At 40.4% G+C, this 14931-nt stretch overlaps 1 protein-coding gene across 1 annotated transcript; it reads right to left on the reverse strand.

Moving 5' to 3' along the window:
- Positions 1 to 7360: 7360 nt before the first annotated feature.
- On the reverse strand, positions 7361 to 14193 carry LOC116373864 (zinc finger protein 250-like). Its single transcript, XM_031822158.1, has 4 exons — positions 13565 to 14193; positions 13001 to 13098; positions 12693 to 12870; positions 7361 to 9958 (listed from the first exon to the last, which is right to left on the reverse strand). The coding sequence occupies exons 1-4, from the start codon at positions 13911 to 13913 to the stop codon at positions 9243 to 9245; spliced, it is 1341 nt and encodes a 446-aa protein (XP_031678018.1). The 5' UTR covers positions 13914 to 14193; the 3' UTR covers positions 7361 to 9242.
- Between the last annotated feature and the right edge of the window lie 738 nt (positions 14194 to 14931).

A 14931-nucleotide genomic window follows, 5' to 3' on the forward strand; every position in this document is an offset into this window, starting at 1 on the left:
ATATGGACTCGTCTTTAAACCAATAGGGCTATCTTCTGTATACCCCCATACCTTGTCACAACACAACTGATTGGTTTCAAACACATTAAACTTGTTATGGCACATTAACTCTTGAAACAGGGGGCACTATTTCATTTTTGGAGAAAGAATAACATTCAAACGGGCTATTTCTCAGGACCAGGTGCTAGAATATGCATATAATTGACAGCTTAGGATAGAAAACACAAACGTTTCCAACACTGTAAAATATTGTATGTGAATATAACAGAACTGATATTGGAGGCGAAAGCCTGAGAAAAATCCAATCAGGAAGTGACTCTCATTTTGACACCTCTGCGTTCCTATGCAATCCCTATTGACCATTGAAAGGGATATCAATAAGATTCCTTTTCTATAGCTTCCCTAATGTGTCTACAGTCACTAGACATGGTTTCAGGCTTTTATTTAGAAAACTGAGCGTGAACGACAATATTGCGTCAGTGGTCAGGGGTGGCTCTCAAAGTGATTTGTGCGTAATAGACAAAGGCGGCATTGTGCCTCTCGCTCCTAGTGAAAAGCCAATTGTCCCGGTTGATATATTATCAAATAGATTTGAAAAACACCTCGAGGATTGATTATAAAAAAGGTTTGCCATGTTTCTGTCGATATTATGGATCTAATTTGGAGATTTTTTCGGCGTTGTCGTGACCGCAACTTCCGGTGATTTTCCGGTGGATTTTGGCTGTGAAAAATCATCTTTATGGAACAAGATTAACATTTGCTGTCTCACTGGGAGTCTCGTGGGTGAAAACATCCGAAGCTCATCAAAGGTAAACGATTTAATTTGATTGCTTTTCTGATTTTCATGACAGAGCTCCCTGCTGCTAGCTGGACATAATACTATGCTAGGCTATCGATAAACTTACACAAATGCTTGTCTTGCTTTGGCTGTAAAGCATAATTTCAAAATCTGAGATGACAGGGTGATTAACAAAAGGCTAAGCTGTGTTTCACTATATTTCACTTGTGATTTCATGAATATGAATATTTTCTAGTAAGATTTTTTGTCCGTTGCGTTATGCTAATTAGTGTAGTTGATGACAATTCTCCCGGATCCGGGAGGAGAGTAGTTCCAAAAGGTTAAAACACAATAAAACCTGCTAGCGGAACGTTGACAACATCCGGTGAAATTGGCAGAGGGCAAAGTATTTTTTAGGGCAAAAGCAAACTATGCGATATCTGAGGACAGCACCCCATCAAACAAACACATGACAATAATATTTCAACCCGCCAGGCGCGACACAAACCTCAGAAATAATGATATAATTCGTGCCTTACCTTTGAAGAGCTTCTTCTTTTGGCACTCCAATATGTCCCCATAAACATCACAAATGGTCCTTTTGTTCGATTAATTCCGTCGTTATATCTCCAAAATGTCAATTTATTTGGCGCGTTTGATAAAAAAAAAAAAACACTGGTTCCAACTCGCCCAGCATGACTACAAAATATCTAATACGATACCTGGAATGCTGTCCAAACATTTGAAACAACTTTCCTAATCCAACTTTAGGTATTTTAAAACGTAAATAATCGAGAAATATAAGATGGGATAAACTGTGTTTAATACCGGATAAAAACAACGTGAAGCGCGTGACCTGGAGCGCGCATCAAAACATTAGAGAGCACTAGGCTGGACCCTCGTTCTGAATAGCCGAACTTCTTCATTTCTCTAAAGAAAAACATCAACCAATTTCTAAAGACTGTTGACATCTAGTGGAAGCAATAGGAACTGCAACCAAGTGCCACACAAAACCATTTGAAAACAGAGTCACCTCAACAACAAAAAATTCCTCCTGGATGGTTTGTCCTCGGGGTTTCACCTGCCAAATAAGTTATGATATACACACAGACATTATTTTAACAGTTTTAGAAACTTTAGAGTGTTTTCTATCCAAACCTACCAATTATATGCATATCCTAGCTTCTGGGCAGGTAGCAGGTAGTTTACTTTGGGAACGCTTTTCATCCGGACGTGAAAATACTGCCCCTATCCCAAACAGGTTATAAGGAAAGAAATTCCACAACTTAACTTCTAAAAAAGGCACACATGTTAATTGAAATGAATTCCCGGTGACTACCTCATGATGCTACAGTCCTCCTTTAAGACTCCATAATGGTTCATCATTAGATGCTACAGTCCTCCTTTAAGACTCCATAATGCTTCATCATTAGATGCTACAGTCCTCGAAGTCTCCACCATGTTTAGAATGTGTCTGGAAGCATTACTCTATCTATTCTACTCTCATCCTTTCGGATTTAATAATATTTAATAATAATAATAACAATGTTATAATAGGTAATAACTAACTTTAATAACTAGGGTTAATACCTGCCTGGCGCACCAACAAAATCTTCATATTTACCCCCCACCGCTACAGAATTAGCGTAGTAGGCCATGTAACTTAAGGTGATCAGAAATATTTAGGACTAACTTATTCCTTGCCACCCATTCTCAAACTAACTGCAGCTCTGTGTTAAATGTTGCAGTCATTTCAGTCGCTGTAGTAGCTGACGTGTACAGTGTTGAGTCATCCGCATACATAGACACACTGGCTTTACTTAAATGTCACTGGCATGTTGTTGGTAAAGATTGAAAAAGAAGGTGCCAAACAGCTGCCCTGGGGAATTCCTGATTCTACCTTGATTTTGTTGTACAGGCTTCCATTAAAGAACACTGTGTTCTGTAGACAGGTGTTGGGGAATAATCAGAATTGGTTGGTAACATAGGTAAGATGTTTTATATTCATCATATGTTTGTAAGTTACTTCTCATCAGAATGTTATTTTTGTATAATACTGTGGCGGGGTTGCAGTATCTGTTCTATGTCAAGACTAAGTTGTTTGGGCCGGAGAGAGGGGAGAGGTCAAGCGTGTATCTCTTGGCTCCACAATGTCTGTGTGCCAGTCAGTGTGTCTCTGTGATCTTGTCAAGATAGGATGGATTTGATATATGCCTGGAGGATTGGTTTATGGTTCTGAGTTTGAGAAAAGAACATGTTTTAGGAGACAAAGCTGAGCGATGAATTATGCCGATAATGCTGTGTTATCCTATGCTGTCTCACTAGGGAACACACTTTCTAGTGGGCTTAAATTGAAGATAATGCGAATAGAACTGGCAATATCGGCCGCTATTATCCTCAATCATTTTCCATCCACGTAGTCAGACACCATGACATTGTTGATTTTTTACCCAAAATTTAATTGAAGGTGTTCCAAAGCTTTTTACAATCATTCTTCATGTCATTTATCTTTGTTTCATAGTGTAGTTTCTTATTTTATTCAGTTTAGTCACATGATTTCTCAATTTGCAATAGGTTTGCCAATCAGTTATTCAGCCAGACCTATATGCCATCTCTTTTGCCTCCCTCTTCATCATACCATTTTTAAATTCCTCATCAATCCATGTGGATTTAACAGTTTTTATAGTCATTTTCTTAATGGGTGCATGCTTATTAGTAACTGGGATAAGCAATTTCATAAACGTGTCAAGGGCAGCGTCTGGTTGCTCGTCATTACACACCACGGACCAACAAATATTGTTTCCATTGTTGGAATCGGCAAAACTTGGAACATGGAGACATTAAAGAAGTGATAGGAAGTGAAAGAGACGGCCTGTTATGTCAGAAGTTAATGGTTCTCTGAAGAAAGACAGGTGGCTTTGGAATGTGTTGGGTGGACGAGAGGAGAGCAAAGTGTGAAACAGGGGAGGCAGACGAACATCTGTGGATTAGATGAAGGAGAGGTTGAGGTCAGGACAGATTCTCATCAGGGAGATAAAGGTCTGGTATCCTGTTACCCTCTTTACTCTCTTCCTGTGGAACCATAAGATGTAAGGATTGGCGAGAAGGAGGAGTGTCTTAAGTGGGATATATATCTGGATGGAACAAATGTTGGGTTGTCTGAATTACAGATGTACAGAGCATTTGGGAGTAATTCAACTTGGATAAAGCTTCTCTAGAGTTTGTGAGTTATTTACTGTGAAAAAAAGAACCTAATAACATCAACAACATAGGAATCACCACAAACAATTGTATGATCTCTTATAAAGAACATTAGGCCCGGCCTTTTGGAACTTTGGTTTTCCTAGATATGACTACTATATTGTGTTCACAACAGCAGATGAATTTGGATACTGCTTTCAAACAAATTTCTGCAGCAATAGTAAAGATATGATCAAAATATGTTGATTCAATTTCTGTACTGTTTGTAATTACCCTGGTAGGTTGATTGATAACCTGAACAAGGTTGCAGGCACTGGTTACAGTTCGAAGCTTTCTCTTGAGTAGGCAGCCTGATCACAGCTTTCCTCCAGTATTAATTAATTAACAGTGTCTTGAGTTTAGTTTGCCTGTTCTACAGTCTTGTAAAGAGAGGGGGGTTGACTGGGACAGGCAATGTAACATCCATCATGTTTTATGGAAACGTTTTTGTAAAACAAGCACCTTACATCAGATCATCTTGAAACTTTCCCTCTAAATCTAACTTTCATCAAGGTTTTATATGGTCTATTGGTTTCTCTCTTTTCATTGGCAGAATCCCTTTTCAGTGTTATGATATTCATAACATCCATATCCACCAGTCTATCTTCCTGACAACGAACAGAACAGTGCTGGTTGTCCTGGTAACAGATACCAATGAATAGATCTATTTATTTGTTCAAACTGAACTACAGCACTTACTTTGAGTCAAATCTGATCCTTTCTGCTCTTCTCCTCCTCCCACAGTTCCACTCAGCCCCATTGTTTTCCTGCAGTCCACCAGCAGCACAGACAACCTCTTCATACCCAGCAGTAAGGTGCTAACAGGAGAGGCATGACACGGGGACTCCGGGAGGGTGGAAGGGCTAGCGTTGTCCTGGTAACCATAAAGAGGGGACACAGACGCACATCATTATGGATGCTGATGTCACTGTTGTCATGAAGTGCTCTACAGAAACCCAGCCCAGACCCCAATAGAGAAAGCTGTATGCTAGACCAGACCAAGCTGTATGCTAGACCAGACCAAGCTGTACCATCTGGTGTTCTGATCTGGAGAGACTCTTCTCTTCCTCGTCAGCATCAGGATGTTGTTGAGGCTTCCCAGAGGATCCACGATAGTCATGTGTCTCTCCTGTGTGAATGAGAGCATCAAAAGATGGTAAACTTATGACCATCTATTGCAATCATAGAGTCTTACAAGAGGCATGCATATGTCTAAAATGGCCACTTTCATCATGATTTCCTAAAATATTGTTTGTGATGCAAATGTAAAAGGGTCGTTCCACAAAATGGGTGGCCTTTGTTATTTTAAGTAGAAAATATGCACCAATATAGAATTTTAAAAGCCTGTTATATTAGATGAGGGGAACTTTAATATAGGCCACATGGAGAATTCAATACATCGAATTGAAAAGTCCCTCAAATATATGAACCAATGGCAGATTGACCCTTTAACAATTCCTACAGTACTGAACAACATATTCAAGTGTAGAACTTCAGTAGAATGCCACTTTAAAACCACACATTAGTTCAACAACGGCATAGTTTGTGTCCCTGTTGAAGACAGTACTCACTGGTGTTAATCTGATATTCTGTCTCTTCCTCTTTCACTCCAAAAACGTCTTCCTCCTTCACCTTTATTGAGATAGCATCCTCTTCCTCTCTAAACGGTTCTTTCTCTTCTTTCACCATAACAGCCTCCTCTTCCTCCCTTTTCATTCTGAATGATTCTTTCTCCATACAGCCGACCCCCTCTTCATTAGCAAGGGAGGAGTAGTTTAGTGAGCTCATGGCCAGGGATGTTAGCTAGCTAGCTAGCATTAGCGTCTAGCCTAGTGCTAGGCTCAGTATCAATCTTTAACACGTTTGCAAATTGAACCAGTTGATACGTCAACCGAAACTTGTTTAAAACCCTGAGATTAGATAATGTACATTAACACGGTCTAAAACGTCAATCTTTCAGTTGTATGTTGGCTAGCAAGCTACCGACGTGGTTGAAAGAGTTGGCGCCTTGTTGTTCCTGAAGAAGCGTCCGTCCAGTCCTTTATACGTCACACAAGAAGAGTCAACTGAAAGATGCTCATCGCCATCTGCTGACTGGAGTGGGTAACGCAGTTTGGAAACAATAGTTACTACACTTTTTGTATTGGAAAGAACATCATAATTATTTAACAATAAGTTGATATATTTTCTCTTCCAAATAATACGTTCCTGTACACAGACGTAGAAGCTCAATATGAAAATGCAGATGATTAATAAATAATTATATGAATAGGTAGTGTGTTGATATACATTTTTTTACAATTTTTCACATTCTTTTTTATCTACATGTGACCACACTATTCCCTTAAAGCCACGCTCTATAAGATACAAATCATCCTGTAAACAACAGAACAAATGCATCACATGCAAATAGCACTTGGTTATCTGTAGTGCTATACACTGGGTAGACAAAACATTAAGAACAGCTGCTACTTCCATGACTTAGAAAGACTAGGTGAATCCAGGCTAAAGCTATGATCCCTTACTGATGTCACTAGTTAAATCCACTTCAATCTGTGTAGATGAAGGGAGGAGGCCGGTTAAATAAGGATTTTTAAGCCTTGAGACATGAGACATGGATTGTGCATGTGTGCCATTTAGAGAGTTAATGGGGAAGACAAAATATTTAAGTTACTTTGCACGGGGTATGGTAGTAGGTGCCAGGCGCACCGGTTTGTGTCAAGAACTGCAACGCTGCTGGGTTTTTCAGCTCAACAGTTTCCCATGTGTACCAAGAGTGGTCCACCACCCAAACAGTGGTGGTTAGTGCCGTTTAAGATGAGGCAGGACGATTTGTTTTTTCATGAGCATGGCCTTAATTCTATTACAGCATATTGGACGACTGTCATTCATATTTCACTCACCCTGTTCAATGTAACAGCAATAGGTTTAGGCTACTACATGATACTCTAATTGTCCCTATACCCATCATGAGGTAGCAATCTAGTTTCTATTTACATTTCTTTGATTTGTCAACTAAAGTTAATTTAACATGAAATCAACACAAAATGTCACCAGTCATTGGATTTAGGTTGCAAGTTGGGTGAAACACAAAATGTTACCTGTCATTGGATTTAGGTTGCAAGTTGGGTGAAACACAAAATGTTACCAGTCATTGGATTTCGGTTGCTGGTTGGGTGAAACACAAAATTTTACCTGTGGAAACAATGTTTATTCAATCAGTGGGAGGCCTGTAAATTCAGGAAAGTGGAACGAGGAACTCTTCTTTGAGACAATGATAAACAGCAATCCTTGGGAGAGTTGTGGTGGATATTATAAAATAAGGATCTGCTGGAGTCCAAGTCAAACCAAGATTCTTTATTTCTGAGCTCAGAGAGAATAACAGAGTTACACAGCGCAGTGTAGACAGTCTGATTTCCTGAAGTATTGAGTGACTAGCAAATATCTTTATAGTTTCCTGTTCCTGGGCGGGACTTTATTCATACAAGGACACAGGTGTAAATTGGTTTGCAACACAGGATGATACTCCCAAGAACAGGAGCTTATAATAGGACAGTTTCACAAGGTTAGTCACATACTCAGTTATGTGGACACACAAACAATTAACATTTTCCATTACAGAGTCTGAACATTTTCATTTCATTAAATCATCAGTGGGCTACAATGCAAATGTCAACAATGGAACTAATGCATCACATCCAAATATCACTTGATTATCTGTAGTGCTGGAGGAATGACACACCCAGATAAACACACAGAGAGTTTAAAAAAGGACCATTTAAACACATGGAATCTGATCTATCCTACATTTGAACACAAGGAAACTGATGTACATTATATTCAAACTGAAATACTCCATATTGTCATGATGTGGCCTTTTCTGGGTATAGATTGTGGCTTCCCCCTCTCCTACACCCAGGTTCTGTTATCTCAGGTCGTAAATACCTGGCGTAGACTCTCTCCCCCTTTTCATACAGAGAGAGACCACAGAGTGAACAAAGGAATTCACGTGGCCGAACTCCTAAATCCCCAAAATGGCAAAATTAAACTATTTGTCCACCTTTGAGAGTGTGGGAAGGGTCTGTGGACACTTAAGTGACAGTTATGTTGAGTGTGTTTCATTTGGTGACCTCGGAGAGGACAGGAAGCACACATAACTATGTCTCAATGTGTACATTTCTCAATTATGGGGTTTGCATCTAATTCTTGTATAAAATGAATGAGTAAAGATGCAACTATATATGAAATGATGTAATGTGATGTTAAACCTTTAATGTGAGAGAATTGTATTCCTTTAAAAGTGTAACTAAGTCATTGGTCCGTCCCCGAGGGCACAGACATGATCTGGCGCCATGGAACCGCCTATCCTATTGTTTCGAATAAAAGCCCCCCTAAAAAAAAATCCTCTTCAGACTGAGCAAACCAATCACAGCGTGAGCTGTGATTGCGAATAGTTTAGACAACGCATACCTTGGTGTAAGCTGAGGTGGCACATTTGAGGACCAAGACTAGAAAACCATCCCACGTGGAGCATTGGCTACACGGCTGGAAATGGTTCAACTCTGAGACTATCAATCCCAACAGAGTAAGAGCATTGGTGGGTCTGTGGGGGCAGCTAGAAATGATGTAAACCTGGGATGACGACAACCGCCGAAACATCTATTCTATGAGAACATTTCTGAATGGTAATCTGAGGTATCCATTCTAACCAAGAAAGACTTTGAACTTCAGGGAAACAGAAGGAGAGAGACTCAGATGAACTCTCCAGCAGACGGACCGGATTCCAACAGATCACAACGGCGTAAATATATATTGACTGCAATTAATCCTGAATGAGTGAGCATTCGTGTGCAAAGGATTAGCATTTCAAATAATATATACAGTTGAAGTTGGAAGTTTACATACACTTAGTGGGGCAAAAAAGTATTTAGTCAGCCACCAATTGTGCAAGTTCTCCCACTTAAAAAGATGAGAGAGGCCTGTAATTTTCATCATAGGTACACTACAACTATGACAGACAAAATGAGAAGACAAAAATCCAGAAATAGTTATATATAAACAAGTAAACATTCTCTCCTGTGTGGATTCTCACATTTTTTTTACGCTACTGATGAGTAAAATGCCTTCCCCCCAGTCTGAACATTTGTAAGGCTTCTCCCCCGTGTGCGGTCTCATGTCTTCTTTCAGGTGTCCTAATTGGGTAAAAACGCATTGCACGCTGGGATCAGTGGTAAGATTTCTTCCTTGTGTGAATTCGCTCATGCACTTTCAGGTTTCCTGACTGGCTAAAACTCTTTCCACACTGAGTGCAAAGGAAAGGCTTCTCCCCTGTGTGTATTCGCAAATGATCTTTGAGGATACCTAACTGCATAAAACTCTTTCCACACTGGGAGCAATGGTGAGGCTTCACTCCTGTGTGTATCCTCTCATGTCTTTTCATGTTAAGTAAATGGTTAAAACTCTTTCCACAATGGGAGCAGTAGTAAGGCTTCTCCCCTGTGTGTATTCGCAAATGATCTTTGAGGATACCTAACTGCATAAAACTCTTTCCACACTGGGAGCAATGGTGAGGCTTCACTCCTGTGTGTATCCTCTCATGTCTTTTCATGTTAAGTAAATGGTTAAAACTCTTTCCGCAATGGGAGCAGTGGTATGGCATCTCCCCTGTGTGAATTCGCTCATGTCTTTTCATGTTTCCTAACTGACTAAAACTATTTCCACACTGGCCGCAATTGTATGGCTTCTCTCCTGAGTGTATTCGCTCATGAGCTTTCAGGCTTCCTAACAGGCTAAAACTCTTTCCACACTGGCCACAATGGTATGGCTTCTCTCCTGTGTGTGTCCTCTCAGGTCTTTTCAGGCTTCCTAACTTGATCTGGGAGCAGAGGTGTCGTCTTGATGTTGTGGAGGTCTTTGGTTCCTCCAAGTTTGGTTTTCCTCCTGCCAAAGACAGTGTTTATATAAAAAGAGACCAGAATGAAATCTCCACTCTCCAATTTGTGTAAATTTGTTTACATTGCTTTGCCAAGATAATCCATCCACGTGACAGCATATCAAGAAGCTGATTAAACAGCAGTACAGGTGTACCTTGTGCTGGGGACAATAAAAAGCCACTCTAAAATATACAGTTGTCACACAACACAATGCCACAGATGTCTCAAGTTTTGCGGGAGTGTGCAAATGGATTGGGGACTGCAGGAATATCCACTGGAGCTGCTACCAGAGAATTGAATGTTGCATTCTCTACCATCAGCCGCCTCCAATGTCTTTTTAGAGAATTTGGAAGTCCGTCCAACAGGCCTCACAACCGCAGATCAAGGACCTCCACATCGTCTGAGATCAGCCACCCGGACATCTGATGAAACTGAGGAGTGTTTATCTCTGTAACAAAGCCCTTTTGTGGGGAAAACTAATTCTGATTCGCTGGGCCTGGCTCCCAAGTGGGTGGGCTTACGCACTTATCATAGGTACACTTCAACTGTGAGAGATAGAATCTAAAACAAAAATCCAGAAAATCACATCGTATGATTTTTAAGTAATTAATTTGCATTTTATTGCATGACATACGTATTTGATCACCTACCAACCAGTAAGAATTCCAGCTCTCACAGACCTGTTAGTTTTTCTTTAAGAAGCCCTCCTGTTCTCCACTCATTACCTGTATTAACTGCACCTGTTTGAACTTGTTACCTGTATAAAAGACACCTGTCCACACACTCAATCAAACAGACTCCAACCTCTCCACAATGGCCAAGACCAGATAGCTGTGTAAGGACATCAGGGATAAAATTGTAGACCTACACAAGGCTGGGATGGGCTACAGGACAATAGGCAAGCGGCTTGGTGAGAAGGCAACAACTGTTGGCGCAATTATTAGAAAATGGAAGAAGTTCAAGATGACGGTCAATCACCCTCTGTCTGGGGCTCCATGAAAGATCTCACCTCGTGAGGCATCAATGATCACGAGGAAGGTGAGGGATCCGCCCAGAACTAAGGAGTGGCTCCGTAAGAAGTATCTCAAGGTCCTGGAGTGGCCTAGCCAGTCTCCAGACCTGGACCCAATAGAAAATCTTTGGAGGGAGCTGAAAGTCGGTATTGCCCAGCGACAGCCCCAAAACCTGAAGGATCTGGAGAAGGTCTGTATGGAGGAGTGGGCCAAAATCCCTGCAGCAGTGTGTGCAAACCTGGTCAAGAACTACAGAAAACATATGATCTCTGTAATTGCAAACAAAGGTTTCTGTACCAAATATTAAGTTCTGCTTTTCTGATGTATCAAATACTTATGTCATGCAATAAAATGCAAATTAATTACTTAAAAATCATACAATGTGATTTCCTTAATTTTTGTTTTAGATTCCGTCTCTCACAGTTGAAGTGTACCTATGATAAAAAATGACAGACCTCTACATGCTTTGTAAGTAGGAAAACCTGCAAAATCGGCAGTGTATCAAATACTTGTTCTACCCACTGTGTAAAGAGAACCAGTCAAAAGTTTGGACACACCGACTCATTCAAGGGTTTTTCTTTATTTTTCAAAACTATTTTCTACATTGTAGAATAATAGTGAAGACATCAAAACTATGAAATAACACAAATGGAATCATGTAGTAAACTAAAAAAGTGTTAAACAAATCAAAAAGTTTTTTATATTTGAGATTCTTCAAAGTAGCCACCCTTTGTCTTGACAGCTTTGCACACTCTTGGCATTCTCTCAACCAGCTTCATGAGGTAGTCATCTGGAAAGCATTTCAATTAACAGGTGTGCATTGTTTAAATATTAATTTGTGTTTTTCCTTCTTAGTGCGTTTGAGCCAATCAGTTGCGTTGTGACAAGTTAAAGGGGTATACAGAAGACAGCCCTATTTGGTAAAAGACCAAGTCCAAATGGCTCAAATAAGCAAAGAGAAACAACAGCCCATCATTACTTGAAGACATGGTCAGTCAATAACGAATATTTCAAGAACATTGAAACTTTCTTTAAGTACAGTCGCAAAAAACAGACCCTCAGAAAATGCAGCCCAAATAAATGAATTTACAGAGTTCAATTAAGAGACACATCTCAACATGAACTGTTCAGAGGAGTCTGTGTGAATCAAGAAGCATGAGCAATGGACCGGTGGAAATCTGTCCTTTGGTCTGATGAGTCCAAATTTGAGATTTCCGGTTCCAACCGACATGTCTGTGAGAAGCAGAGTAGGTGAATGGATGATCTCCACATGTGTGTTTCCCACCGGGAAGCATTGATGAGCATTCATGAGTGATGGTGCTTTGCTGGTGACACTGTGATTTATTTAGAATTCAAGTCACACTTAACCAGCATCAGCATTCAACAGGACAATGACCCAACCACAACCAGGCTGTGTAAGTGCTATTTGACCAAGAAGGAGAGTGATGGAGTGCTACATCAGATGACCTGGCCTTCACAATCACCCGACCTCAACCCAAATTGAGATGAATTGAGATGAGTTGGAACCGCAGAGTGACGGAAAAGTAGCCAACATGTGCCCAGCATGTGGGAACTCCTTCAAGACTATTGGAAAAGCATTCCAGGTTAAGCTGGTTGAGAGAATACCAAGAGTGTGCAAAGTTGTTTTTGTTTTAGTCGGGGACAGCCCTATTGGGAACAGATACCAATGGGCAGATCTATTTTATTTGTTCAAACTACAGCACTTACTTTGATGTGTCAAATCTGATCCTTTCTTCTCTTCTCCTCCTCTCACAGTTCCACTCAGCCCTGTTGTTTTCCTGCAGTCCACCAGCAGCACAGACAACCTCTTCATACCCAGTAGTAAGGTGCTACCGGGAGAGGCACGACACAGGGACTCTGGGAGGGGGGAAGGGCTAGCACTGTCCTGGTAACCATAAAGAGGGGACACAGACACATATCATTATGGATGCTGATGTCACTGTTGTCATAAAGTGCCTTATAGAAACCCAGCCCCCGATAGAGAAAGCTGTATGCTAGACCAGACCAAGCTGTACCATCTGGTGTTCTGATCTGGAGAGACTCTTCTCTGTCTCGTCAGCATCAGGATGTTGTTGAGGCTCCCCAGAGGATCCACGATAGTCATGTCTCTCTCCTGTGTTAACGAGAACATCAAACAGATGGTGAACTTATTACCATTATCAATTATTACTGTCTATTACAGTCATAGGGTCTTATCAGAGGCATTAATATCTCTAAATTAATTGGATGCCTTTTGTGTCCCTTTGATATTTTAAGTATAAATTATGCTCCATTATTACATTTTAAAAGCCTGTTATATATAATTAAATCTAATTTAAAAGTCCCAAAAATATATGTAGCAATGGCAGATTGACCCTTTAACAATTTATATAAGTACTGAACATCACATTGAAGTGAACTTAACTTCAGTAGAATGCCCCTTAAAAACCACACATTAATTGGCAGATTGACCCTTTAACAATTCCTACAGTACTGAACAACATATTCAAGTGTAGAACTTCAGTAGAATGCCACTTTAAAACCACACATTAGTTCAACAACTGCATAGTTTGTGCCCCTGTTTTTAGGACAGTACTCACTGGTGTTAATCTGATATTCTGTTTCCTCCTCTTTCACTACCAAATCCTCTTCCTCCTTCACCGTTACTGAGATAGAACCTTTTAGAGAGGAAGAGTATGCCTCCTCTTTCCCTATAACAGCCTCCTCTTCCTCCTTTTTCATTCTGAAAGGTTCTTTCTCTCCTTTCACTGTAATATCCTCCTCCTCTTCGTCTTTCACGACAATGTTCAGCGGCAGAGCATCTTTCTCTCCTTTCACTGTAATATCCTCCTCTTCATCTTTCACGACAATGTTCAGCGCCAGAGCTTCTTTCTCCGGACAGCGGACATCCTCTTCTTCAGCAGGGGAGGAGTAGTTTAATGAGCTCATGGTCAGGGATGTTAGCTAGCTAGCTAGCATTAGCGAATAGCCTAGTGCTAGGCGCAGTATCAATCTTTAACAAATTTGCAACTTGAACAAGCAAATTAGGTTCAAGTTAACGTCAACTGAAATGTGTTTTATACACTGGGATTAGCTAATGTACATTAACATGGCCTAAAACGTCAATATTTCAGTTTAACATTGTCTAGCAAGCTACCCAGGTGGTTGAAATAGTATCCGTGTTGTTGTTCCTGAAGAAGCGTCCCGTCCAGTCCATTATACGTCACACAAGAAGCATCACCTGAAAGACGCTCATCGCCATCTGCTGGCTGGAGTGGGTAACGCAGTTTGGAAACAATAGTTACAACACTTTTTGTATTGGAAAGAACGTCATAATTATTTAACAATAAGCTGATATATTTTCTCTTACGTCTTACAACTAATACTTTCCTGTACACAGACATAGAAGCGTAATATGAATATGTAGATGATGAATAAATACTTCCATGAATAGGAAGTGTGTTTATACACATTTACTCTGTTAATTCTTTATCTAGATGTGACCATACTATTCCCTTAAAGCTACGCTACAAAGCTACAACAGGTGTAGACATTACCGTGAAATTCTTACTGACAAGCCCTTAACCAACAATGTAGTTAAGAAAAATAAGAGGTAAGAAAAAAAGTTACACAATAAAAAAACTATACCGTGTTTACAGAGTCAATGTGGAGGCTGTATACAGGGGGTACCAGTACAGAGTCAATGTGGAGGCTATATACAGGAGGTACCAGTACAGAGTCAATGTGGAGGTTATATACAGGGGGTACCAGTACAGAGTCAATGTGGAGGTTATATACAGGAAGTACCGGTACAGAGTCAATGTGGAGGCTATATACAGGGCGTACCAGTACAGAGTCAATGTGGAGGCTATATACAGGGGGTACCAGTACAGAGTCAATGTGGAGGCTATATACAGGGCGTACCAGTACAGAGTCAATGTGGAGGCTATATACAGGGGGTACCAGT

This window comes from Oncorhynchus kisutch, unplaced genomic scaffold, assembly GCF_002021735.2.
Source record: "Oncorhynchus kisutch isolate 150728-3 unplaced genomic scaffold, Okis_V2 scaffold4077, whole genome shotgun sequence".
Taxonomy (NCBI): domain Eukaryota; kingdom Metazoa; phylum Chordata; class Actinopteri; order Salmoniformes; family Salmonidae; genus Oncorhynchus; species Oncorhynchus kisutch.